The 26,197-nt window shown below is 48.6% G+C and overlaps 1 protein-coding gene across 1 annotated transcript in view; it reads right to left on the bottom strand.

Annotated features, from left to right (window-relative positions):
* The window catches only part of Mthfd1l (methylenetetrahydrofolate dehydrogenase (NADP+ dependent) 1 like), a 167,608-nt gene extending 142,254 nt beyond the window's left edge, over positions 1-25,354 (bottom strand). Inside the window, exons 1-7 of the mRNA XM_021644473.2 lie at positions 24,963-25,354; positions 17,881-17,965; positions 16,456-16,506; positions 16,314-16,367; positions 11,989-12,113; positions 10,588-10,688; positions 8,537-8,673 (exon numbers count right to left, since the gene is read on the bottom strand). Coding sequence (XP_021500148.1) covers positions 8,537-8,673; positions 10,588-10,688; positions 11,989-12,113; positions 16,314-16,367; positions 16,456-16,506; positions 17,881-17,965; positions 24,963-25,177 — 768 coding nt within the window. The 5' untranslated portion in view covers positions 25,178-25,354. The remainder of the gene's footprint in view (positions 1-8,536; positions 8,674-10,587; positions 10,689-11,988; positions 12,114-16,313; positions 16,368-16,455; positions 16,507-17,880; positions 17,966-24,962) is intronic.
* Between the last annotated feature and the right edge of the window lie 843 nt (positions 25,355-26,197).

Raw genomic sequence — 26,197 nt, forward strand, 5'->3', positions numbered from 1 at the left:
TCTAACCCTTGAACTTGGGAGGTAAATGCAGGAGGAGCAGAAGTTTAAGGTCATCCTTGGCTACAGAGCAGTGGTCCTCAACCTTCCTAATGCTTCAGCCTTGAAATACAGAGCCTCATGCTGTGGTGATTTTCAACCGTAAAATTATTTTTGTTGCTGCTTCATCACTGTAATTTTGCTACTGTTATTAATTGTAATGTAAATATCTGATATGATGTTAGCTGACCCCTGTGAAAGGGTCGGTTAAACAAACAAACAAACAACAACAACAACACACAAAGGGGTCGTGACCCACAGGTTGAGAAATGCTGCTATTAAAGAAAGTTTGGGGCCAGCCTAGGAAACATGAGAACTTCGAAACACATATACAAACGAAACCACAACTACCACCACCTACAGCGACAAACACTTTACAAAGTCAGATAAAATGCTTTGAGGAAGAGGAATCTTAGTCTCAAATTCAATAATGGATATGTTTTGAAAAATCATCATAATATTTTTCTTCAAAGTCTTGAGAAAAAATAAAGGTAAGGCAGAGAGGCAGAAGGGAAGTAGGAAAGAGGGGAGAGAGGGAGAGGGAAAAAGGAGGAGAGAGAGATGTGTGTATGTGTGTCAAGGCACAGGCTGTGTAGAAAAGGGTGGGCCTCAGGACACACCTCCGAGCTGACGACCCATCTTAATGCACACAGCAGGCTCACGTTCGGGTATTCAGCTAGTGCTGTGGGCACGGAGGCTCTGCACTTCCTGGCATTTAGGCTTTCCAATGCCCAGCCTTCCATCCCGCACCTACGCATCAGATCTCTGCCACTGCTCTCTTGGAGGAACTCTCCGAGTCTCACCCTGGGGTAAGGAATCCAGGCGTGTGCCAGGTGAGTCAAGCACCTGGACTGGGGCCTCCACTCTGTTTACCAGCAATGGCCAGGATCCAGGCCTCGTGCCAAGCCTAGTGTGGTGTGTGTGTGTGTGTCAGATTATGTACAAGAGCATGACATTAACAGTCTCGTTTTGTCCTCAGAAACCATTCACATTGGAAAAGGAAAACACAAATCTCGAGGGAGTGGCCTGAAAACAGGACAGCCTGTTTTCTGCAGGACACAGGCCCATCGTCCAGCAGGACTGACAAGGGCCCTCTGCTGTGCAGTCTATTCCTCACTTCCACACCTGGACTCGGGTGACTCAGGGTGTGGCTATGGCTGGCCACGGCTGACTGCAGAGTGACACGGGCTACCTGAAAGTTCAACCGAAACCACAGGCCGGAGAAGCGTTTCGGTCCCCCACTGGGTTGCCCACAGAGAAAGAGGCCCTCTAGCCACACGCTTTCCCTCCTAATGTGTTGAGCTGCGCTCGGAAGCCGGTTCTCCTACAGTTCAGTACAGGTCTCGGCTTACGTCATGAGCCACCTGAGGCTAATCAATCTGCTCATTTACACGGTTCCACTTGACTTCACACTCACTCGTTTCAATACGAATCCTTTTTCTTAACACAGGCTGATATATTTTGGCTTAAAAAAAAAATCCAATCAGCTCCTTCTGTGGTGTTGACAAGGCACATGATCAGGCGGAAGGAAGAGCGAAAGCTACAGAAGCCAACACCTGAATGCACTTTGTCAGAGACAGTGTGGCCAGTATCTTAGGCGTCTACCGACACAGGCGCTCCGTAGAAGGCGGGTGCTGGCTTAGCTCGAAGCTCTATGGTGCCCACCCCATACATGACAGGCACACGTGAGCTCACCTGCCTTGGTGCCATCCCCATGGCTTCAAAGGGCGCACCTCCCTGTTTCCTAGCGGGGAGCCTGGAAGGTAGGAAGTCCAAAGCCCAGGGGATGGAGTTGCATTTAGTCCCCTTCAGGCCTTGCAAGCTAGTCTCTCGGAGTCACAAAGAGCTGCAGTGAGGGGAGTCAGGGGTGGTGGCCCACGCCTTTAACCCCAACACTGGGGAGGCAGAGGCAGGCGGAGCGCCATGAATTTGAGGCTGGCTCAGTCTACAGGGTGAGATCCAGAGCAGCCAGGGCTACACAGAGAAACCCTGTCTCAACTCCCCCACACCCCAAAGAGTTAGAATAAAACAGTAAACCTAACTTAAGGCCACTTGCTTGGGCCCCAGTCCCTGACCTGGGTGGGGCTTTGGATTCAAAAGTGGAGCTCCCGTGAGCATCCGGGGAAGTGAGGCTTGTCCAGAGGTTTGCCTCTGTCTCCCCAGTGCGGCAGCTTTGGCCTTCCCCAAATGATTGTTTCTGAGCAGGGCCTTATGCACACCACACGCATGCAGGGTCTGTGGAGGCCAGAAGAGAGTGTTGGTGCATGTGGAACTGAACCTGGGTCCTCAGCAGTTACACACTCGTGACTGCTGAGCCGTCCTTTCGGCCCCGAGTGTCTGCTCTCAACCGTTATGACCTCTGAAAGGCTCTTCTCATCCTTAGTTTCCTTTCAATGGGCCCAATACTGACTGGGGGGGGTGCATGTATTAGTTATCAGTGGGTATAATCCAGGGACCCAGTCCACTTGAAAGGCTGGGAGGTCCCAGCTCTATCTACCCCTAACCTTACACACACACCACAATACATTTAGAAATGCCCAGTTTACTTTTAAGCCATTTTATTAGGCATACTGTAGATAAATTTAAACTTTGTGATAATGGAGTTTTGCTCCAAAATTCTAGACACAGTTGAGCCTTCAAATGTGAAAGACCGTGTTGTTCCCTTTTTTTAAAATAAGTACTGTTTTTGCTAAAGCATCTCTGTGAATTAAGAAATGAGACTCTCAGAGAAAAACGCATTGAAACCCATCTCTGATTTCTGAAGCATTTCCGTAGGCGGCTGGGATCCAGCACTCATCAGCTGGAGGTTATTCCAGCTGTGTCTTCCAGCTGAGCTCGAACCAGGGCGTCAGTGGGAATCCCAAAGGAGCAGAGCTCTGCGATGCCCAACAATTTCTTTCAGTGACAGGGTACCACTTGACCCACAAGCACCCAGGCCATAGCATCTCTCACTCCAGATCAGGTTGGGTACCAAGGCGAAACCATGAGTGAGAAAGGATTATGGGTTGTCTATCAGCAGCATCACTCTGCTGCCAAAGAGCCTGGGAAGAGGATACACTTGTGTGGAGGAAAAGGCAGGAGGAAAAGGCAGGAGGGTTTCAGTCCTACTCAAATGCCACCGCCAAGACTTGGGTCTACACTCATTAGTATGTGAAAAATGTGGACAACATTGAGCTACCCCCTCCCCCACTGTGAGATGTCTGCCCCTCAAAGCATGGAGTTGATGCCTGGCAACCGGTCGGCAAATGTCTTAACTTTCAGCGACCTTCTCCGGGGCCACAGGGTGAAAAGCTACCGAGTGAGGTCCACCCTGTTCGTTGCAGAGCTCGATGAAGTCAGACCTGAGTTCTTCACGCTCACACTCCCTGCAGACTTGAGGTATAATCAGTATCTGTATCAGTTTGTCTGCAGTTACTATAACGGAATGCTCAAGATTGGAGATAGGGTGAGATTGTTTCTGATTTTCCAGGTTCAAGAACTTGATACTGGCTTTTGCTTCACTCTGTTGAAGGCCTCCGTGCTGGTTTGAACGAGGATGGCTCCCACAGGCTCCTATGTTTGAGTACTCCAGTCTGGCAGGGTGGTGCTTGTAACCCCACACTGAGGAGGTACATAGGCAGACCCCTGAAGCTCACTGGTCAGCCAACACAGATCAACTGGTGAACTCCAGGCCAGTGACAGATCCTATCCCACAGAGCAGACGGGTCCTGAGGATCACACCCAAGCCTGTGCTCTGGTTTCCACATACAGAGGCATACACTCAGCCATCCACCTCCCCCCACACCCAACACACACAAACACACGGCAATACACACAAACACACGACAATACACGTGCGGAAGAGTGAAAGTGACAAAGTCACAAATGATGGTATTACCTCCCAGCCTTTTGGCTAAAATCAAGGGTCTCAGATTCACGACAATACTGCTGTAATGTGGAGGAAAAGGAAGAGGCATATCGGTTATTAAAATATGCCTCTCCGACATGTGAAAGCAGGCGTGTTCATCAGCTCCAGACTCTGGAAAAACCACTGCCACGGAATCCGCTTTGGAGCTGAGCTGAGCTTCTCATGGCAGAAGAGTCCAGGTGATTTATTTTCATAATAAAAAAGTTCTTTAAAAAAAAAAATGTCTTTGTTTCTCAAAAATACAGATACAACCAGCCAAAGTCTCCGGACAGCTGTGAAAACGCTCAGCTTCAGCGGAGGCATCTTCTCCAGCCGCCCCAGCTGTTCAGCACAGGGCAAGGCTCATTTTCCTCTCCCACAACTGCTTCCAAACCAGAAATTCTAGGGCCGGGACTCAGTGATAGCCAAGCTAAGGAAGCACAAGGCTTGAGACTGCAAGGGAGGGAGGGGCCCTGGCCAGAGGGAAAAAAAAAAAAAAAAAAAACAATCGCTGTTGAATTTCCTGGAGTAGGCTGCCCCCATGTGGTGACTACTAAAAGCACACACGGGTTCCTGTACTTGCTTCTACGACCGCATTCCCGATCTGCCTTAACAACCGGCAAGCATGGCATCAGGGAGACCCACCCGCCAAGCCACCATTCTAGCTGTGGGAGGGGACTCCCGCTTTCCACGTAGGAGACCTCTGCCCCTCAATCCCCACCTCTGACCGCGAGTAATGCATGTTTTCACATGTCACTCAGCACAGAGAAGTCCCCATGATCTCAAGAGCCCCGACGGGTGTCAGAAACCACTTACGCCACTCACGAGCACACAAGCCAACTGGCAGCTTTCACGCTTTCACCCAGAGGAAGCTGCTTAGGGTTTCTCTGGCTTCTAAACTACCAGCTTCACTACTCTCACGCTGTGAGGTCCCTATTAAATAGAGCGATCGATGGTCAGTTGTACACGAGAGCTGTCACAGCACAGCGCCTGCCACTCGAGACCTGCTGCCCCAGCAGGGTTACTGAGTGACAAAGAGGAGGGCAGCTCACCGTGTGAGGCTATGCCGGACAAAGGTTAATTCACCCTGGGCAGGGGGACGAAGGGAGGAGCAGAAGGCTCAGGAGCTCATCCCACTGCTCAGGACGACTCACAAACGGCTTCTTGTGGGATTCTCTACCGAATACTGCCAGGCCCTGCCGATCTGAGTAATTACCACAGTGAGCTAAAACTGCCGACCCAGAATCTGCCTTAATGGCCACAGCTGATGTGTTCATTCACTGCTGTTTTCTAAGATGAGCAGCTTTATGAGGTATCTCAGACATGGAAAGATATAATAATAATACATGCTGGACACTCACTGTCCAGGAAACGGGCCAATGGTAGCACCCCTGATTATGAATCACTTTCTTAAGATAAACAGCTGCTTGGGGCTGAAGGAATGGCTCAGCAGTTAAGAGTGCTGGCTGCCTGTCCACAGGCCCTGAGCACGCGCCCGGAGGCTCACCAGTCTGTAGCTCCAGTCCTAAAGGGACCAAGGCCCTCTGCTGGCCTCTGGAGGCACAACACGCCTGTAGTACATAAACATACAAGCAGGCAAAAAAAGACTCATAAATAGAGAGAGGAGCCGGGTGGCGGCACACACCTGAAATCTCAGCACTCAGGGAGGCAGGTAGGAAGATCTCCGAGAGTCAGAGGCCAGCCTGGTCTATAAAGCAAGTCCAGGACAGCTAGCACTCCACAGAGAAACCCTGTCTCGAAAAACCGAAACAACCAAACAAGAAACACACTTCCTCTCTTAAAATATAGGCTCTAATAATGTTAGAAAATAAGTAAAAATTATACATGTCTTCTAAAATCTCAGTAAAAATCTATAAATAAACGACTCCTCCGAACTCACATATCACACTATGTAGGGCAAGGCTTACCCTGACTAATCTCCCCGACTCAGCTCCTGAGTGCTGGGGTCACGGCATGGTCACCGTGCCTGACCAGGTTCCTTCTTCATCTCCTTCTAAATGCAGGCAGTCAACTCTACCCGAAGTGTTTAGCTGCAGGGCTCAGCCGGGTAACGGGCATGGCTAAGCTGACACCCACCATCGGTTGAAGCCTTGTGGTTAGCTACCCCCTTTGCTCCGGTTTTATATTCTAGAATGGTTACTTCTGAGCAGCGCAGCAAGAACAGCAGGGCTAAATAGGTTCTCCAGCTGACCTTGAATGTCTGACCTTCCTGCCCATACCTCCTAGGTGAGCACTGGGATTCCAGCAGGCACCAGCAGGCATTCTGTGCCGGGTTTGCACATGCTAAGGCAAGCACCCACCCAACTGAGCCGCATCTCCTCCTCATCCTCCTTTATAACATTATTTCATTAAAGTTCACACAACCTGGACATAGATAAAGCTGCCCAAAACATGCTTAGCATTTTTCTTCAGTACATATAAGTGAAAAACGGGAACATTAAATATTAAACATACCACACATGAAACTCAATAAGTCAAGGAAGGAGAGGGGAAAGAAGATAGAGAATTCAAAGATAGATTGTTACAGCCCACTGAGCCTTAATTACAAGCCAGGTAGTCTGCTAAGTGCTTTTCATCGACTGTCTGTGGTGGCTGTCATGCACCCAGGAAGGATGTGATTCCATGGCCTTCGCTGCACAGTAGAAACTAACAGCCTTAGAATGATCCCACTGGGGTGACCATTAAAGACTGACTCTGGGAGAGAGCAGAGAGCAGGGCAGGAAGGAGGTTGAGAGGAACAGCAAGAGGAGGGGAGAAGTCCTCAGAGGGAGAAGGAAAGCACCTCATTCACTCCTGTCCCTCCCACGCTGAAGGATGATCGCTTTTCACTCCCTCCCTCCATTCTCAAAGTCATCTCAAGGACTATAGAGAGTCCCACACTAGCTGTTACCCCATTCCTTTCTCTGGTACTCCAAGGTGAATAGTGTGTGTGTGTGTGTGTGTGTGTGTGTGTGTGTGTGTGTTTGTGTGTGTGCATGTGTGCGCGCACACACACACAGATGCACATTTGGAGCCAGAGGGCAACCCTAGACATCTGTCCTATTCCACCACTCCCTGTCTTATTCCCTCCAGACAGGGTCTGTCTATGAAATGGCCGCAAGGCTTGCACTGATCCTCTTCTTGTTGCTGCAAAGGGGTTATGGGTACATGTGAAAATGCCCTGTGTTTGAAGAGGTCGCTCAGGTTTTGAACCCAGGTCCTCATGTATACTCAGCAGGTGGTTCTACCAACAGAGCCATCTTTCCAACTTCAAGTCTGAGCTTTTGATGCAGAAAAATGAAGCGAGAGCAATTTTATTATTAAAAGTAGAAGAAAAGAGGTCCCCTTGGCCCCTCCTTTCCCATCTTGCTCTGGTACACCTTTTCAGATTTTCTATTTTGTTTAACAAACATGTTTCGCTATTTCTGGCTTTTCCCTTCTGTTTTGTTTTGGGCTGGGATTGTAGCCACGAGCACATGAGGCAACTGCTGTACCACTGAACAATGTCCCCAGCCCCTGACCATGTCTTCTTGTTTGTGTGTCCGAGAATCTGTCTATGATAGTTCAGACAGGAAAACATCAGGGTCAAGAGTGCCCGAAACTCCACTGAAGGACTCTTTAAAAGCGTATTTCACTCTGAAGTCTTTACAGTGATGTGCTGGTTCTTGTACTCGCGTGAATTTGTTAGTGTCTATACCTGTCACTATCGACAGCATGGCTGGTGAGCACAAATCATAAGGACCTAGGTAGCTTTTCAAAGGTCGCTCAGTCATCACATGCCTATCAATGGCCATCTGCCGTTTTCCTATGGACTATTTTTGCCTTATTGATTTCTAAGTCAGACAGCAATCACCAGCTAAACCTTTGTTTTAAGTACCCCTAAGCTGTGACCACTTTTTTGCTGCTTTTTAAATGTAGTCTTGATGATGGGAGACTCAGCCCATCATAGGTGGAAACATTCCCTATGCAGAGGAGGAGGAGGGAGTCCAGAACAGCCAGTGTGAGGAGGGAAAGCTAGCAGAAAGCAAGCAAGGACCCAAGCATTTGTTTTCTCTGCTCTTGACTGTTGATACGAGGTTTTATACCTCTGCCTTGACATTCCCACAGTGGTGGACTGCAGCCTGAATTGTACGTCAAGCAAACCCTCTTCCCTGGGCTGCTTCCCGTCAGGGTTATTTGTTACAGCAACAGAAATGAGACTAGAGCAGGAGTTGGCGCTTGTTCTTTTTTGTTACAGCCGCTGTTAGTTTTGTCTTATTCTGGATAACTATGTGTCTGTTTTCTAACCTTTTCCAAGAGCCAGCTTTGAGCTTTGTTAAAGATCTCTCACAGACATTTGTTTTCTACCACATTAATAACTGATCTTGTTGTTTTGTTTAGTTATAGGTTCATCTGCAGTCCAGGCTGGCCTTGAGCTACTGTCTCCGGTTTCCAAATGCCGGGAGTATAGGACTGAGCTGTCATAATAAGCTTTGCTTTTCACTATCTTCCTCCTCCAAGATTTCTCCATAGTCATTCCTCTAACGTCCTGTTCCATGCTCGCTTTACACACTCCCAGCCTTTCTTCTTCTGATAGTGGGAATTTGAGGTTGTAGAGTCCCGTGTGAGACCTACCTTGTTTTGGAGCTGAGGTGCTGCCCACGAGGAGCTCATTGTCATGGATCCTTTCCTCTGGAACAGACAGTGCAGAGCAGCTTCCAAGGGCCCACGCGCCCCTATCACCAAGACCTTCTTTCCATCCAAGGTCATCCCTACCGACCAATGAAAATTCAACATTGAAATCCATACACAGAAACTTCCTTCCACACAGCTTTAACTGAAAGAACATCTTTTAAGTGGCTTTTCTCAGAGACCACCTCAGAAGAGTGGAAAGATGCTGCAAGACAGCGTCCTCTAGATGTGATGGTGACAGCTTCCCTCACGAGCTCTCAAGAGCTGTGGTGCCAGCACAGGACCAATCTAGTCAACACTCCAGCATGGACAGGGTCTCCTAAGACCCTACTTCTGGTTAAGGAGCTGCAGGCAGACAATGGCTGCCAGGATAGTGTTTGTTTTCTGCAGGAATGGAGCCCCTGGGAGGTTGCTCACCCTACAGTGACAGCTCACGAGCATCTGGGTAACACTCATTACACTCAGATTTTCTTGAAGAACGTGAACTTGGAAGGGAGATTGGTGGGGGAAGGGTCTGAGAGGAGTTGGAGAGGAATGGGAGGTGGGATTGATGAGAAAAACAAACACACAGGACGTGGCTATCTCAACCACACAGAGCACTGATCATGCGGCAGGAAAGAGCGTTGTAACCAACCAGGTTCTCTCTCACATCCCTTGTTTTTGAGTCTTTTGGCTCATTTTCTTTATAGAGTTTCCTACAAATACAGTAGCAGCTGTAATTTGCCCTTAGGAGCTTCTGACAAGGACCTGCAGGAGTGGATGCACCGGACCAGCTCATCTTAATGGCTGCTGACTAAAAAGTACATCTTCAAAGTTCATCTTTTAACTTCACTTTTTTTTTTTTTGAATTTTGACTGCTGCATGTCTGAGTGTCGGGGAGGGGCATCTGCTTATTGTCTCTGCAAACTGGGGCCAAGAAAAGCTGAGCTTCTGTGGTGTCAAGTTAGAAAGCCGTTAAATACGTGGGCCATCCCTCGGTGTCTTAGTCAGGGTTTCTCCTGCTGCCACGAAACACCACAAAGTAAGTTAGGGAGAAGAGGATTTACGTGGCTTACACTTTCGGATCAGAGTCCATCACCCGAACCAAGTCAGGACAGCAGCTCAGGCAGAACAGGAGCCTGGAGGCAGGAACTGACGCAGGAGTGTGGAGGATTGCTGCTTGTTGGCCTGCAGAAACTGGGCCCAGCAGCCCAGGGATGGCCCCACCCACCACGAGCTGGGCCCTCCCCACTGGTCACTAATTGAGAAGATGCCTTACAGCTAGATCTCAAGGAAGTGTCTCCTCAGCTGAGGGTCCTTGCTCTCTCATGACTCTAGCGTGTGGCAACTTGACACCCAAAACCAGCCAGTACATACAGTAATTATGAGCTAAATTCAGTAATCAAAAAGATAAATCACTTGCCTCTATCTATCTATCTATCTATCTATCTATCTATCTATCTATCTATCTATCTATCAATCATATTCCTGGCACAGGAATGTGTGGTCAAAAGAAGAATGAAACCAATTAAACTGTGTTGGCTATCAAAGCGACCCACTTGTTAATAATGATAAGTCTCACCTGGAATCTAATCTACCTGCCAGATTGAGTCAGTTCTAACTGAGTTACCTACACCTTCAGAGTGACAGATTTGCTGAATTAGGGGACATTTTCACTATGCTTATTTTGACTGTTTCTTTAGAGAAATGAATGTTTAAAATGTTAATGTTCATTTGTAGCCATCTTATTAATCTTACTAGAAAATGCTTTCAGTTTTATTTACATGCCTAAATAAAAACCAAGAGAAATAAACTCTACATTAAATAGCACTTTGAGGCTTCAACTAGAATTTTCCAGAAACAAGGCATTATTTAAAAAAAATATCTAAATAGCAATAGGTAGAAAATAACATTTCTTTTCTGTGTTTCATTTAGAATCTTCCAGCAACAAATCCTTACTGAAAAACAAAAAAATACCCTCCCTTCCCCAGTAAACAGGATCGATCATTCCAGACCTGATTTCTCAACAAGTTCTACTGCAGCTCTGGCTAGAGGTGAAACGAAACACTCAGGCACATCGCCTCGTGCCAGCTTCCCCAGGTTGACATCAGTAACCCTGAAGCAGAAGGGAAGAGAGCAGGTTAGTGGTGACACACAAATCATCCAGTGGTGACATACGGGATCAGCCCCAAATAAATAACTGCAAGTCGATGACTGAAGAGGGAGGGGAAAAATGGAGGCCGCCAGCTTCTCAGCGCAGTGCAGGACGCTCCCAAGGGCCCAGCGGGGGCCATGTAGGGCTGCACTTCACAGATGCAGGGACATCCCCAAGACCCTGACCCCAGGCAATCAGCGGCCCACTTCCAGAACTCTGGAAGAGTCTATCAATCCACCGACATCCGCTTGGCTTTGGTATTCATCTCCGTGGAAAATTAAGGGGAAAAAAAATAGTAACCACATACTTTCTACCAACGGCTTCTGGGCACCTTTCTCCAGCCAAATCTCGAGTGAGGAACCTACGAAGGGTTGCCAAGACAATCTTCCCTACCCGGATCAGTAACAGAATGAAGACATCCAGAAAGTCTCTGTGGTTCTCTTCTTGTATGAAAGGTCTGAACCTGAGGGCTTCCTGCTCCACCGCGGCATCTTCTCCCTTTTCGATTGCTCTAGAACTGGCGGTTGCATCATCCATCCAACCAACCATCTCCATCCACACATACCTCTATCCCAGAGAGCTCAGCGTCCGACCTGTGCACACACTCTCCCACAGAATTCCATGCCAGCCCTTACAGAACAACATCCTTGTCTGAGTCTACTCCTTGTCATAAAGAAAGGATGGAGTGGTGTCAGCCAGGGTAGTTTTGTGAGGTTTCAAGCTTTCGGTCAGCTGCTGAAGGATACACTAGACAGAAGTCTAACTTATGCCTTTGTTTACAACGCTAGAGTCCTAAATAAGCCCTGTTGTCTCAGCCGCAGGACAAAGTATTTCTTATGCTTCCATATAAGAAAATGGAATTTTACTCCCTAAGAAACACAGTCTCCCCAACCAGTCCAGGAATAAAGAAAGTTTCGGGGTTCCTGAGGAATCAGGCTTCAGATTTCTTTTTTTAACTGTTTGGCAGAATTACCCAGGAAAGATTATTCCTGGCCAAAGACTCGGTCAGAAGGTCAGGAGCTTGCTGGATAGATATGACAGTGCAGGATTACCTCCAAACAGACATGCATTTCCCAAGATACATGGTTTTCATTCATAGAACTTTTAAAGCTCTCAAACCTCTACACTATTAAAAAACGATTCCTTTTGAACTAGTTACTGAGTGGCAAAAACGAGAAACTTAGAAAATTAAAATCACCATATAAAGCTACTTATCAATGAAATGGGTTATTATTGATTGTTTTCATTTGTATTCTCTTACCCGTCTACATCTTTTTCTGGTTTCAAAGCACTAAGAACTTTGTTGGTCAGTGCATCTTCAGGGATCTGAAGGGCTAGGCCATGCACTCTGGGGTCTTCATTAATCTTCAAGATTTCATCTATGATCTAAACAGAAAAGATAAAACAAGACAACCCATTAGTTTTGTGAAAGTAAGAGCTGGTAAAAAAGTTGATGGAGGAAACGAAAGTGTTTTCTACGCTCTGGGATATGGCACAGTTGGTAATGTGTGTGCCCCTGATGACTTCAGCTGGCTCTCTAGAACCTGCATTTAAAGAAGAACGTTGGCCTTGGTACCACAGCCCTGTGACCCCAGTACTGGGAAGGCGGGGACACGCAGGTCTCTGGGACTTCCTGATCAGTGAGCTGAGGCTACAAGGTGAGCTCTGTGCCAATGAGAGACCCTGCCCCACACGTGAAAAAGGTGCATGGCTCCTTCTCTGGCTGTGCATTTGCAGCTACATGTGCACACAAACACTGGCATTTGGATGCACAGAAAAACAGATTTTAAAAATGTATATGTTGGTTTCTTTTCACTCCTTATTGAATGTGAGACGCAGTGAAGAGCCTGTTTCCTCTTTATAGCATGCTTAGAAAAGCCCCAAAGAAACCTGGGTGAATAAAACTTTTAGTGGCTTCAAAGTTCCTACAGTCCTGCTACGTGCGAGAAAACATCAAAACACCAAAGCTTCACTGTTATTCCATTTAGACAAAAGACAACTGCAGCTTAGGGGAGGCCGGGATGCATGCCTCCAAGCACCCCGCCCAGGTCCAGGAGGCCATGGTATCTACGCCAGCATGTGCTCAATAGAGGCTTCCCTGAGTGAGTCCAAGCAGGTAGGCAGGCCCTCTGGCTCACTGCATCCAAGCATCGTGACAGGAGCCTCCCCTAAGGCCTGGCACAGAAACTCCAGCACTTAGATTGACTTACCTCATTTAACAAAACCACACGCAGGAAGTGTCACTTGGCAATTTTTATTTCATTGCTTGGCAAAAATATCTACTACTACCTTCTGGTAGGGAAGGAAAACGCTATTTGGTGTACCAAACCAGAAGAAAAACCAGGCTATTTGTTTCACTCATTCAGCTGTGAGTTTAGGTTTCCAGGAAAAAGAAATAAATTTTAAAAAGTGACATACGTTAAAGATTCTACAAGGCTGTTTAGAACGTCTTGATTGTGGAGAGCTGGAATGTTCTAGATCTGGGGATAAATTATCTGGGTGATCTTTAATCCTCTTTATGGCCATTTGCTGCCCACCGGTATGTTTAATCTAGCAGCCTCCTGGCGACCAGATCAAATTCATTTGGAACATAGTAACACATGAGTAGCCTCTACCAACCCTAGAAGCCTTGAGAGGTTGGAGTGGACAACACAGAGGCCTCAACACGGCCATCAGATGGCATCTGAGACTTTTACTGCTGAGATTTGCCTTCCTGCCCACAAACCACAGGATGGCTGTCTTCACCGATATAGTTTCCAAGGGCCTTGACTGATGATTTGTGTGTGCGTGTGTGTGTGTTCTGCTACTAAAACAAACTTGGCGAGGCTGGGAGCTGGAGAAACGGCTCAGCACAGTGCTCTTCGAGAGATCGGAGCTCTGTTCCAAGTGTCCACTCAGGTGACTCAGAAGCACTGACAGCTCAAGTCCTAGGTGATCAGGTCCCTCTGAGCTCCCCGGCCTCAGCACTTATGGTACGCACCCGTCCCTCACATATTTGAAACAATCATATTCTGAGCATCTACTTTGTACAGGTTCTAAGTAGGGGACCTAACAGCTGTAAGTAAAGCTGCCCTGGTCAACATGACATGCTAACAAGGAAGCAAGCCCCAGCCCAACACCAGTGATGACTTAAGTTCTGGAAGTGATTGACAAACAGGGTGAAGAGTCACAAGGTGAGTGTGGTCAGAGGTTTCAATGTAAGCAGAGTCCAGGGTACAACAAGAAATTGGCTTCATCTGTACCGAGGGTGGGAAACACTAATGAAAATAAAGCAAAACTGGAAACATAAAAGCTTAATAAATTAAAACACTTGACATAATAATGCCATACTCATTTATCAAAATTTCAGCTGAAAAAAAGAAAGATTGATTCAAAAAAAGGAGTGGGCATTCATAAACCCTTATTAAAAAACAGTCAAACCAAGTGTTATGGGTGTGCATCTATAATCTTGGTATTTGGAGCCTGGGGCAGGGGGATTATGAATTTGAAGAGACTGGGCTTCATAGTGTTTTCATGGCTAGCCTGGGCTACACAGTTGAAATAGTCTAAAGAAAAGTGTGACTATATACAGGGAGTGTCCTGGAAATGGCAGGCCAGCTTCTTTGCCCTCTGTTACTGCTGGAGCCTTCATATTTGGTACATATAATAATTAGCTACTTGTCCAGGACCTAGCTTCCGTTTTTTTCTTAGACATGATCTATAGGCCTCCTGGCATTCAGACCGATTTTCCCATCTCCTTCACAATGTGGACAGACAATGAGGTTATAGCAGATGGGATGGGAGCAAAATTGTGGCTTGCAGAAGACATCCTTAGAAGGAAGAACATAGGGAGGCATCTGCCTTTATCTCTTTCCTAACTATCAAGATAATGAACTTTACCTGATATGCTGGGAAAGAGGGGCAATGGAGACCGTCACCCTCAACCCTGTGTGCTGCAGAGAATTACCTTTCCCCACAGGATCTAGAGAAGACTCAGTTCATGACAGCTACTAAAGACACAGAAAGACAGACTGCAAAAGCACACTTCTCATTTCATCAGTGACTGGACCAACTACTGGTTCAAGCAAAACAAAATGCATTTGAAAGCCAACTTTGGCCAAGCTTTCTCTTCCAGATGCTTGAATTTCGGGGCGCTCACAGGCTGAACACAGACAGTAACCCCTGAGAACAGGCTGCTCTTGGGTAGCAACCTTCACCGATCTATTAACACCAAGCAGCTCCCTCATTGCATCATCACACATAAGCTTACACCTCCCTATTAAAAAACAAACAAACAAACAAACAAACAAACAAAAAACCCTTCTGCCTAGCCCTGAAGGGGACTGCAGGCTACTTCACACTTTAAGGTTTCAGTTCCTCTTCATCAACTGTGATACAAAAAACACCCAAAGGAAAGTTCCAGAAATAAACAATTCATTGGTTTGAAATTGTACACCTCACTGAGATCTAGAACCAATCAGACATGAATTAGCCCCTTGTCTAGCAATCTACACTTGTGAACGGGACCGCTTCTCAGTGACGTGGGAGTCACTTGAGTTCCCAGATCGGCGTGGTGGCTTCACAGTATTAGGGCTTAAGGAAGTTTTCCTTTACTGAATAACGGGCTAAAGAAAAGAGCATCGACACTGATGATTTAGTTAAGCCAAAGAGAAGCCACGCAGTGCTGTAGGGTCTGAACTATTTGCACTTTAAGGTTATCTGCTGGATGTCTTTCCGTATTGCCTCTGTATCTAGCAAAAATTGCTTTGAGGTCATTTGAACCATCGTTCAAATAATTTTAAATAGTCATTATTGGGTGCAGCCGCTTTTGCCCCTGGTGGGAATGGCTAGGACCAAAGAGCTGACCCTAACATTGTCGACTTGGCAGTGGTGCACTACAGAGATGCTAGAGCAGTGGGAAGGAAGCACTGTAGTTCTCATACTTTGGGATGCTTTTCCTAGCCAAGTGACTGATTTTCAAACCTCATTCATGTCTGCCTCTCCCCATTCCCCCAAAAAAACCCAACAGCCAACTTTGGTGTTCCAGATCCTGTGATTTGAGGTTGTGTATCCCAGGAACCCTAACCCAACCCTATCCTCAAACCCTCCCTGCCACAGCCAGCCAAAGAAAAGCTAGCCACTAGGGCTTATGCCCCAGGCAACATGGCACACTGGGGAATGATGCTGGCAGGGACATTAGAGTGTGTGGCATTGGATGGAGAGTCTACCAGCTGTCCCCAGAACGGCAGTGAAGCATTCCTACATTACATCAATAAGGCTGTGGTGACCCTGAGGTGCCAAGCAAAGGTGCAAGGTCAAAGACGTCTGGATGGAGTAAAATCAGAGCTGGGCTTCAAGACACCCAAAAATCTCCTCATGAAATGCTGCTTCTACAGTGAACAAACAGCTTTATTCACCACAGTGTCCCAGTTTGTCTTCAGTAGAAATCAACCGCAAAGGACTGAGGTGATCAGGAGCTTTCGCATCACAGAGAGGTCCCTTCCCCCTGGAAACTCGGCCACAGGAAAAGGCTGGGCTGGCACTCATCACCCAGGAAAGATGTCTATAGGCCTGATAAGAAAAGGAAATGAGCGAGGCTGACATTACCTCATCCTCTCCGCTGTTTGAAGGCAAGCAGACGTGAGTGATGTCCAGACCAGCCTGAAAGGGAACACAAGATTCTCTGTCACCACAAGAGAATATATACTGTGAGGAATTCTAATGAATTGCTAAAATCATCATCTCTCACCTCCTTGGCCAAACTCTGATTTAGTTCTTGCATCAAACTGTCATCACCTGCCTAAGGATAAAGGAGCAGAAAGGAGAAAGTCACATCGGGAAAATTGCTTGACAAGTGTACCAAACACAACACGATTAGTTTGTGAATACAATGAACACAAGTGACTGGAACACAAAGATGATAGGAAAATACAGGAAACAAAACAAAACAAAAAACCTCTTACTGACTGAAAATTGAGCTAACAGCTGGGATTTATGTACATAATAACTTCTTGGGCTAAAAATTATGCCATTTAAAAAACGATAGATTTCATGTTATAGGGTACAGTGTTTTGAACGAGGATGTCCCCATAGGCTCATATGTTTGAATCTTTGGTCCTCGGTTGGTGGAGCTGTTTGGGAGGGATTAGGAGGTGTGGCCCGGTTGGAGAAGGTGTGTTGGGGGTGGGCTTAGGTTTCAGTGGACTTGCAGCGTTCCCAGCATCTCTCTGCCTCCCAGTGGAGGAGCAAGATGTTTTCCCCCAACAGTTCTTACCTCCATGCCTTTACCCTGACATACACGCTAACCTTCTGAAACCATAATTCCACCTGAATGATTTCCTTTAGACTTCCACGGCCATGGTGTTTTGTCACAATAATAGAAAAGTAACCAAGACATGGGGCACAGGAGAATGACGGCATCCTGGTCACACAGCCAGCCTCATGCTCTGTGTAAACCGTCAAACACAGGAATTTGGATGTTTGTGCTTCGGTTGAATGGCAACATGTACCCAGATTCCCATTGGCTCCCAAACCAACTCCCATGCTAGGAGGGGTTGTGGAAGCTTCCCAGAGGACATAGGTCAATGAGCACAATCCTGCAATCTCACACGCCACGGCGCCACTGCCTATATAGGCTGCTACTCTGACACCAGACCAGCCTGCCAAGCACCACCATACTAGGCCAACTGCTGGGCCAGAGTGCCTCCAGGCCGGAGTCATCCTGTTATTTCCCTGTACCTGTCACCAACCAGGGATGCCAGAAACACAGTGCCAACTGCAGCTCAGGACCAAGGGGCAGCCACCGGAGGATAAACACGTTATGCAAGGTCCTCTCGCAAACTAATGACTTTTGACACTTGGACCGTAAAACAGTCATGTGCACCTGCCATTACGCGTTGTCTTCCATAGAAACAGGAGAGCAAGCCCTATTTGATAAGTATTCATAAGTGCATGTGGGTTATAATTGTTCTCTGTCCAGTGATATATCTGGGTGCCTACCTCCCGACCCCAGAGAGCCACCTGTGCCACAGAATATATGACTCAGATAAAGACAAGACTCCAGGCTGACCCACAACCCTGCAGAAGAAAACCACCTACCAGCACTTGCCACTGACCAGACAGGCATCTGGTCTCTGTTTATAAACAGTGGGAGAGTACCATGCTCACAGCTCACCTGAATAACAGCGAGAACTGGCTTAAAGGCAGGGTTTTTCTCTTGCAGCAAGCTCAGTACTTCTTTGGAATTGTGAATGACTTCTCTGTAACAAGAAACAAATACAACACAGTCATTCCTTTGTTAACAATGACATAAGACAGGCACAATGCCTATCTTTACAAAGCTTGTTACTGTAAGTGAATCAGACAACAGAGGGAGACCAAGAAGAAGGCATGAGGGAAGGCAGTCACAGAGGCGTCAGAACTTCTGATGCAGACAGTGTGTGCGGGTACAAGCTTGTCATCTCAGGTCCAGAAGTTGGGGTGAGAGGATTGTGAATTCAAGGCCAGCCTAGAGGACACAGTGAAATCCTGTCTCAGAAAACCAAAAGATTAATAAAGGAATACGAAAGCCAATTCTGGATATACTGTGACAATCAGATCTTTAAACCACACAGAGGGGAAGCAAGTTACCTGTGGCCATAAGTTTCAGAAAGGTTAAATTTTTCTCCTGTATTTTCCAAGTTTAATGTAATAAAAAGTTTGGAGGCAGTGAGAGGACTCAGTGGGTAAAAGTGCTTGCTGACAATTTGCCAAACAGAATTCCATCCCCTGTACCCATACGGTAAAAGGAGAGAACTGACTTGACTCCCTCAAACTGTCCTCTGACTCTCTCACACACAAGCAAGCAAACAAATAAATGTAATAAAAGAACTTAAAGTCTGGGTTTCTATTCTACATTATCCTATTCTTTCACAACACTCCCTTACTCCTCCCCCAGGAGAAATGAATTTGGGGTACCGTGGGAAAAGGAAACAAATGGGGAAAAGTTTATGAAAATGGTGATGGCTGTGTGGACTGGCCATGTCGGACAAGGAAGTGGAGCCTCTGGCTAAATTCCAGATCCCAGAGTTTTAAGGAAGACACAAGAGGAAGGAAGGAAAGAAGAGTGTTGCAGATGTGGAAGGTCTAGGATGCTTTGCCCGGAGGGTGGGGCATTGTCACACTGCTGGGCCAGCTTGTTCTTTTGCAAGCCGTCTGCCCCAGGCCCAGCGTGGGCCACCTTCTCCTTCACAGCCTGGGAGAGGGGAGGTGCTGTACCCAGGCGAGCAGACCTATACAAACAAGACAGAGGCAGACTTTCTTGAACCGTCCAGATGGGTCATTCTGAAAGCCATCATTGCTTCTACGCTGTGTCCTCACTGGCACGTCTCCAGCTCTCTCTCAAAGCAGACTGAAAGGCTAATCAAAGCAGTACCCCACTTCGGAGTTAAAAGATTTTCACTCCCAGTGACGCCTCAGCCAGATGTCATCAGTAGTAAGTCACCAAAACAAAACCAAAACAAACAAACAAAACAAACCAAAACAACAACAACAAAACCCTCCTACTTTTCAGAGCAGTGGCTGAGGGATGTTACGTGGAAGGAAGGGTCTGAGCTCCCATGCAGGTGGACCCAGTGAGCAGGCTCAGAAGACCAGAAAGAACTCAAAACTTGCACAGGACTTAACCTCCCTGTCACAGAGGCCAACAGAGCCAGTGGCCAGGCAAGTGTACACTGGTAGCAATTATTTGTTTGGCTTTGGTTTTACACACTTGGGAAGAAGCAGTTCAATCCCCAGGGAAATAACTTCATTACGGTGCTAACACATGAAACCAGAGTGCTTCTCCAGTGATGGGTGACAGGGTTTCTATGCCGTGCTGCCGCCTATCCCGGCAGAGCTGCTAAGCTACTGTAGCCAAGCTGGGACTGTATTTTTGCTTGGTCTGGGAGAGGCACCTCAATGTGACCACCAAGTGCTTCAGGGTCTGAGAGTCCTCTGGGGAGCACAATAAACATCGAGGTTCCACCTCAGAAAGTCTGATTCAATATGCTGGGCTGGGGCCCAGGAACGTGTCGGTAAATAAGTGCCAGCCAGGGGTTTCTGGAACTCGGCCTGTGGATAACAGCCATGCCTGGCACCCAGGCCTCCAGTATACTGGCAGACCCTTCAACGGACTCTGATTTCATCATCTGTAGAGCAGGTAGATTTCAGTGGCTCTTCACCTTTTCCTTATTGTTGGAATTTTCCCCCTGTGACTAAAACTATCTGTATGGATGTGAAATGTCCCCTACACCATCACACGCTTGAACCCTTGGCTTCACGACTGCTGTCTGTGAAGGGTGTGGACCTTTAAGGAAGTGGAGCCTTGCGGGAGGAAGCGGGTTACTGGGGCCAGGCCTGGAGGGTGTATGGCCTGGCCCTGCTGCTTACTCCTGCTGCTCTTGTCTCGGGACACGATGTGACCATGGGCCTTTCACTCCTAGCACCATGCTTTTGCTGAGGACAAAATCCACTGGATCTATAAACTCAACAAACCCTCTCTTCTTCAGGTGCTCCCTGTGAGGTACTGGTCATGGCAACAAACTCTTAAACATAAGAATTCACAACAGGACCCCTCCAGTCTCTCGGTGAACTCAACAACAACAAAAATCACCCTCATCTCAGAGGAGAAAGGGAGGAGGAGAAGTGGGAGGGAGGGGGTGGAGGAGAGACTGGAACGAGAGGAGGGAGGGAAAGCTGTGATCAGGATTAAAGTAAATAAACAAAATAATAATAATAATAATAATAATAATAATAATAATAATAATAAAATCACCATCCTCAATTTAAAAAAACCCTACAGAACAAACAAGCAAAAACAAGATGAAAGGAGCATTTCAATAGATAGGTTATCACTAGGTTTAAGTTAGCTGTCAAGGGCTTCGAGAAATGGCTCAACAGTTAGGAGCACTACTTGCTCTTCCAGAAAACCTCAGTCAATTTCCAGTGCTCAAGGAGGTTAACTGCCTTCTGTAACTCTAGGTCCAGAAAAGTTTGGGTGACCTTTTATGGCTTCCAAGGGCAACAGGCACATAAATGATGCACAGACATACAGGCAGGCAAAACACCCATCCACATAAAATAAAAATGAGTAATAAAAAAAAAAGCAGTTGTCAGACCTAAAATGGTTGAGGTAAAGGGCAGACAGAAGATACAATGACACGAAGGGACCCCACAATGTAACAATACCATTAAAAAAAATCAGAATTGGCTGGGGTACCCGCCCACACGGACACATGTATCACGTTTCCACTCCTTGCGAGGCCTCTTGCAGAACAATGCTAGACCCCATACACCTAAAAAGTAGCAGAAATGTTTCCAAAGATGTGTCTATGCTCTTCGGGAAGAAAACCTCAGTTCTGACTGGGAACAGTGTAGCTAAAAGTAGGCGGGTGAAGTTTAAGCTGACAAGGCCCCAACTCCACTGGCTAGTGACACTGTTACGGTTTCTGCTCCAGCTCAGTCAGCCCGCCTGGCTAACTGCACTAAGCCTATGAGCTGAGGACAAAGCTGCCTTGCTCTAACAACTACATTCCTCGTTCTCCCTGTGGCTAGGCTAGCTGTGGCCAGGCCTGAGTGTGGGAGGAAACAGCTGGCCATGTTACTGAAAATTACCAAAGTACCCTGATCCCTGCCAGCTGAGAGCACTCCGTAAGAAAAGTCCACGTTTAACTTCTCAACTCCTCCAAAGGTAAAAGAAGGGTCCTTCTAGGAACATAAACCAGCTCCACAAACATCTCCTTCAAAGACAGCCATTTGTGTTTAGAGAAACAGTCCAGCAGTGGAGAGTTTCCTAATCCTTTGCTTTGGCCATCACCAGATACACTCCACATAACACCTGCAGTGATAAAGCTCACCCCAGCTACTTTCTCCGCAGTCTTCCCCATTCCTCTCTTTCAGTAATAAGAATCTAACGGCACATGACCACATGAATCTCCCAGGCCCTCTCCTGCATCTGGCTGGGATTATGTGATCAGCTGCTGGCCAAGAGAAGGAGGTAAGGATGTGTTTGCAGTAAGAGGACCACACACAACCTGGCCCTCTTTATGTCTCACTGGCTGGGAGGTAAGAAGACCAAAGATCGGGAGCCATGAGTCAACCAACTTAGGGACCATCCTGGAGCCTTTACTCTGGATATTACTGTCGGGTGTGGCTATGGTCTGAATTGGTCCCTCAAAGCTCATGCATTGCAAACTTAATATCTGGTGCAACAGTGCTGACACGGTACCTTTAGGAGGTGGAGGCCGTGTCAGGGGATAATGGAGGGGATGAGTTTACAACTGTATCTCAGATATATCTTTCAGCTATGATGTGACGTAGCAAAGCCCTGGCCACATGCCAGCCCCTTGACAGTGGACTTCCCAGCCTCCAAAACAGTGAGAGAGAAATCTCTATAGTTATTCAGCCAGTGGTGTTTTGCTAGAGCAGCACAGCCCATGCACGAGCCGAATCTGAGATTAATAAGATTATCTTCTATACAGTGTCCCACCCAACCGAAGCTAGGCAAGGCGCGTCACCAATTTATGAACCCCTAAGACAAAAATTGCTGCCAGTTCAATGACAGCAGGCCCTTTCCTTTTCAAAATGTATTTGCTGTATCGATGGAATTTATTTTTAATTAAGTGTGTCTGTATGGAGGCCAGAGGAGGGTCTCACGTCACCTAAGCTGGAGTGATGGGTGACTGAGACACCTATACGGTATGGGTGCTGGGAACCAAGCTTGGATCCTCTGCAACGGCCAGATGAGCCATCTCTTCAGCCCCATGAAAGATCAAACACACACACACACACACACACACACACACACAAACAAAAACAAAAAACAAAAACAAAAAAAAAAAACTAGATATACATTTTTCCCCCACCATTGGGTCACTCATCCATACGTACCAAATGGAAAACAATAAATTAAAGAATTCTCAAACTTCAAATTGGAGATCTGAGTCTCCTGGATGAGTTTTTAACTTAAAAAAAAAATCACATTTTTATTGTTTGTCAGTGGCTGTGTTTTTCATACGACCATCCTGTGTGCCGTAAGAACGCTGGTGAGGCAGCAATCTTCAAAGACGCCATTGTCCCTAGGTGGATTAGTCACTGCCCAATACTTTAATAAAATATCTGAAGCAATTAACTTACAAAGAGAAAAGGTTTATTTTGGCTCCTGGCCTCGGAGATCTTCCAGTATGAGATCTGGTAGCCTCCATCAGGGACAGCCCGTTTTCACAGGCTTGTGCCTCAGAGCAAAGCTCCTCATACCAGGAGCCACAAGGAGGAGGACACGGAATAAATCCCCAGCATTCCTTCAGGACAGGTTTACAATATTTACTGTAGTAAGCACCTCCTACAAGGCCCTACTTCTCAAAGGTCCCGCCCCACAGGGGCCTCAGGAGCACCACTCTGTGGCCCAAGCGCCCCCCCCCCCCATATATGGACCCGTGGGGAATAACTAACAGCCAGGTGTAGCCCTGCAGTTTTTCTGCAGTCACCCGCTCTGCAAGTTTTGGGGGCTGATACTTTCAGGATCCCTTCAGATGACAGACAGCCACCAGGAATCACAGCATTTCCAAAAATGACCTTTCAGATGATTTCTATGTAAGGTTCACTATGTTTCTTGGGGATTTCATGCCACGTGGACGATGCGAGATTCCACCCCAGTGCTCCTGAACAGCTGTCTACTCCAGGTGACAGCCAAACTGATCCCTTCTCCGCCTTCCAAATCCCACAGGTGCAGGCAGTGATGAACTTATTGTAATGGCCAAATCCCACAGGTGCAGGCAGTGACAAACTTATTGTAATGGCCAACAGACTACATGACACATCAGTAGTTTCCATTTGCGGGTGAAGACACTGGCACCGACAGCTTGGCCATGCCCTCACACCCAGGGGTACTGCAAAAGGAAGGCAACCGATTCCTAAGCACTGTCCTCGGGTTCCAAAACGGAGCCAGGAAACTAGCGCCCACCAGCTGAGAGCACAGGCGTGCGCACACTTTAATTTAGATTGTGTGTTCATGTATGTTCCAGTGCCTGTGTGTTGGTGTGTGCACACAGCACAGGTCAACTTCGGATGCTGTCTCTCAACAGTTGCTCACCTTTGGTCTTGGACACGGGCCCTGTCATTGGTCTGGAGCTCTTAAACTATGCTGGGTGAGCTGGTCACCGCGCTCCAGGATCTGTCTGTCTCTGCCTCCCCAGGACTCCTCAGGACTCCGGCACCACACCCACATGCCTGTCCCAGCCCTGCTTTGCTACCTGGGCGATCCCCCTAGCCTGGGCTCACATTTTCAAACAGGTAGAAAATTTAAAAAATAAGGATATTTCAGAGCATGCGAAAACTACTTGAAATTCAAATTTCCATATCCACAAAATATTGCAAAGAAAAATGTGGGAATTTGTTTTTCCTTGTTACAAAGGTACCTATGTAATATTTCACTTTTTGCTCTTTAGTCCGTTAAACCCTCACACCACTGCCCCAAGTTTGCATCTCAGTTTATTGTTAAAAAAATGATAAACAACAATAGTAACTATCTGTAGCGGGTTAGGTGTGACAGTCCCCGGGCCAGAATATTTTTGCTCGTTTAACTGTTCTCATAGCGCCAGTTGGGAGCCAGACTGGTAAGGACTTTCCCGCCACTTGCAGGTGAGGTCCTCAGTGGGTCCCTCGGCACCGCGGTGGCCCAGCAAGCCGCCTTCTCGGGTCGGGGCCTGGCCGGGTGGCGGGTGGCGCGGACGGCCGCCGCGAGCCACGGCAGGGACCCTGCAGACTCGGCCTCGGGTGCTCCCCGAGCGGCGGGGCTTGGGGCAGTGCGTGGCGACCTCCAGGGCTTCGGCGACCGTTCCGCCCGCGCCTCCCGGGGCAGGGGCGGCGGCGGCGGCGGGATGGCAGGGCCGTCCTCCCCGCCGCTCTCCCGCCCTGGCTCGCGCCGCCCCTTTCCTGCCGGTGCCACGCCCGGCGCGGTTGCATCAGAGCCGGGGGCGGGCGGCGCACGTGGAGCGGGGCGTGCGGTCCGTGCGGCGGGAGCCGGCGGGAGGATGCGCTCGCCCCCGGGGTCCTGCGCTCCGGCCTCCCTTTCCCCCACGCCCTCTCAGCCAGCCGCCAGGCGCCCCCAGCAAGTTGGCACCAAGCACTCCGCCTCCCGCCCTCGCGGTCCCCTGGGTGCCCCGGCGTCCGAGAGCCCCGCTGCCCCATCCATCCCGGGTCCCCGCCTCGGGAGCTGCGCGCGGCGAGCCGGACACTCACCTGACGATGGGCTCCGTCGCGGGGGCTGCCGCGCTGCCGGGGCCACGGCTGCCCAAAGCCGGGCCGTCCTGCAGCCGCCGCCCGCGCGGAACCCCGGGGTCTCCGCCTCCTCGGCTGCTGCTGGAGCCACTCAGCAATCGGAGGCGACACGCCGGGCCCGGGGGCAGCTGCGGGCGGCTGAGCTGGCGCCGCAGGAGCGGCAGGCTGGCTCTCATGCTGCTGCGGAGCGCGCGGCCGCGGGGCCTCCCGAGACGCCGAGATGCGGCAGCGAGTCCTCCCGGGGCTGGAGACTTAGGCGCCGGGGAGAGCCAAGCTACACAGTGACCGGCCAGCAGGAAGGATCGGGCTCTTCCTCGTGGGAGGAACGGAGGCCCCTAGGGGGCACTGTACCTAGTGGCCGTGACGTTCGGAGGGCGGGGGCCAGCGGACCGAGGCTGCTGGTTGGAGTTGCCCGAAAGTCAAGGCAGAGGAGGTGGGGCGTCAGGGTTGTGCCGAGCCCTCGCCCTTGGGTGGTGTGGCTAGCCAGCGTGCCTCAAAGCCTGGGGCCACCGTCGGTCTTCAGGATGCTGCGCTCTTTCTGCAGAAGGCAGGGGCCTCCAGCGCAGTGTGGACCTCCGGGAGGAAGGCTTCATTGCGTGGGAGGTGGCCTGAGACTAAGAGTCGCTCTTGGAGACTGCAGTGCTGGCTTTGTAGCCCTAAGCTGGCTAACGTCACTGGCCTCAGGACTGAGTCTTAAACGGTTATAATTCTCAAGGCCGCAGGAATAACTGTAACTTTGTAGTCCACAAGTAAGGTAGAAGTTCAAGGTAGAGACAGCGTTGGGGCACCCACCCTGCCCCGTGGCCTGAAAGAGACAGCATTTAACCCCAACAGATGTGAGGGATGGAGTGGGAGTCGGCTGATTTTCTGACTAGGAGAACCTGGGGATACAGACAAGTCATTTGGTTCTTTGGCAGAGCTACGAGTTCGCCCAACTCCAATTAATTCTCCTCCTCTTCCTCTTTTTAATCACACTTTACTTGGGTTCAACTGTTTGCCAAGGCTGGCGAGGGAAGGGCCGTGGCGGGAGCGGGAGTGGGGGTGTTCTGGGGAGAGAACTCGGGCCTGGCACACGAGCCTTTCCCTGCTGAGCCACCTCGCCGACACGGGGGTCGCGTCCTGAACTGCATGGCCAAGCAGGTTCCAAAGAGGGTGTTATGTCACTCTCTGGATCTGAGCGATCTGGAGGAGAGGCC

Source organism: Meriones unguiculatus, chromosome 20 (genome assembly GCF_030254825.1).
Source record: "Meriones unguiculatus strain TT.TT164.6M chromosome 20, Bangor_MerUng_6.1, whole genome shotgun sequence".
NCBI lineage: Eukaryota > Metazoa > Chordata > Mammalia > Rodentia > Muridae > Meriones > Meriones unguiculatus.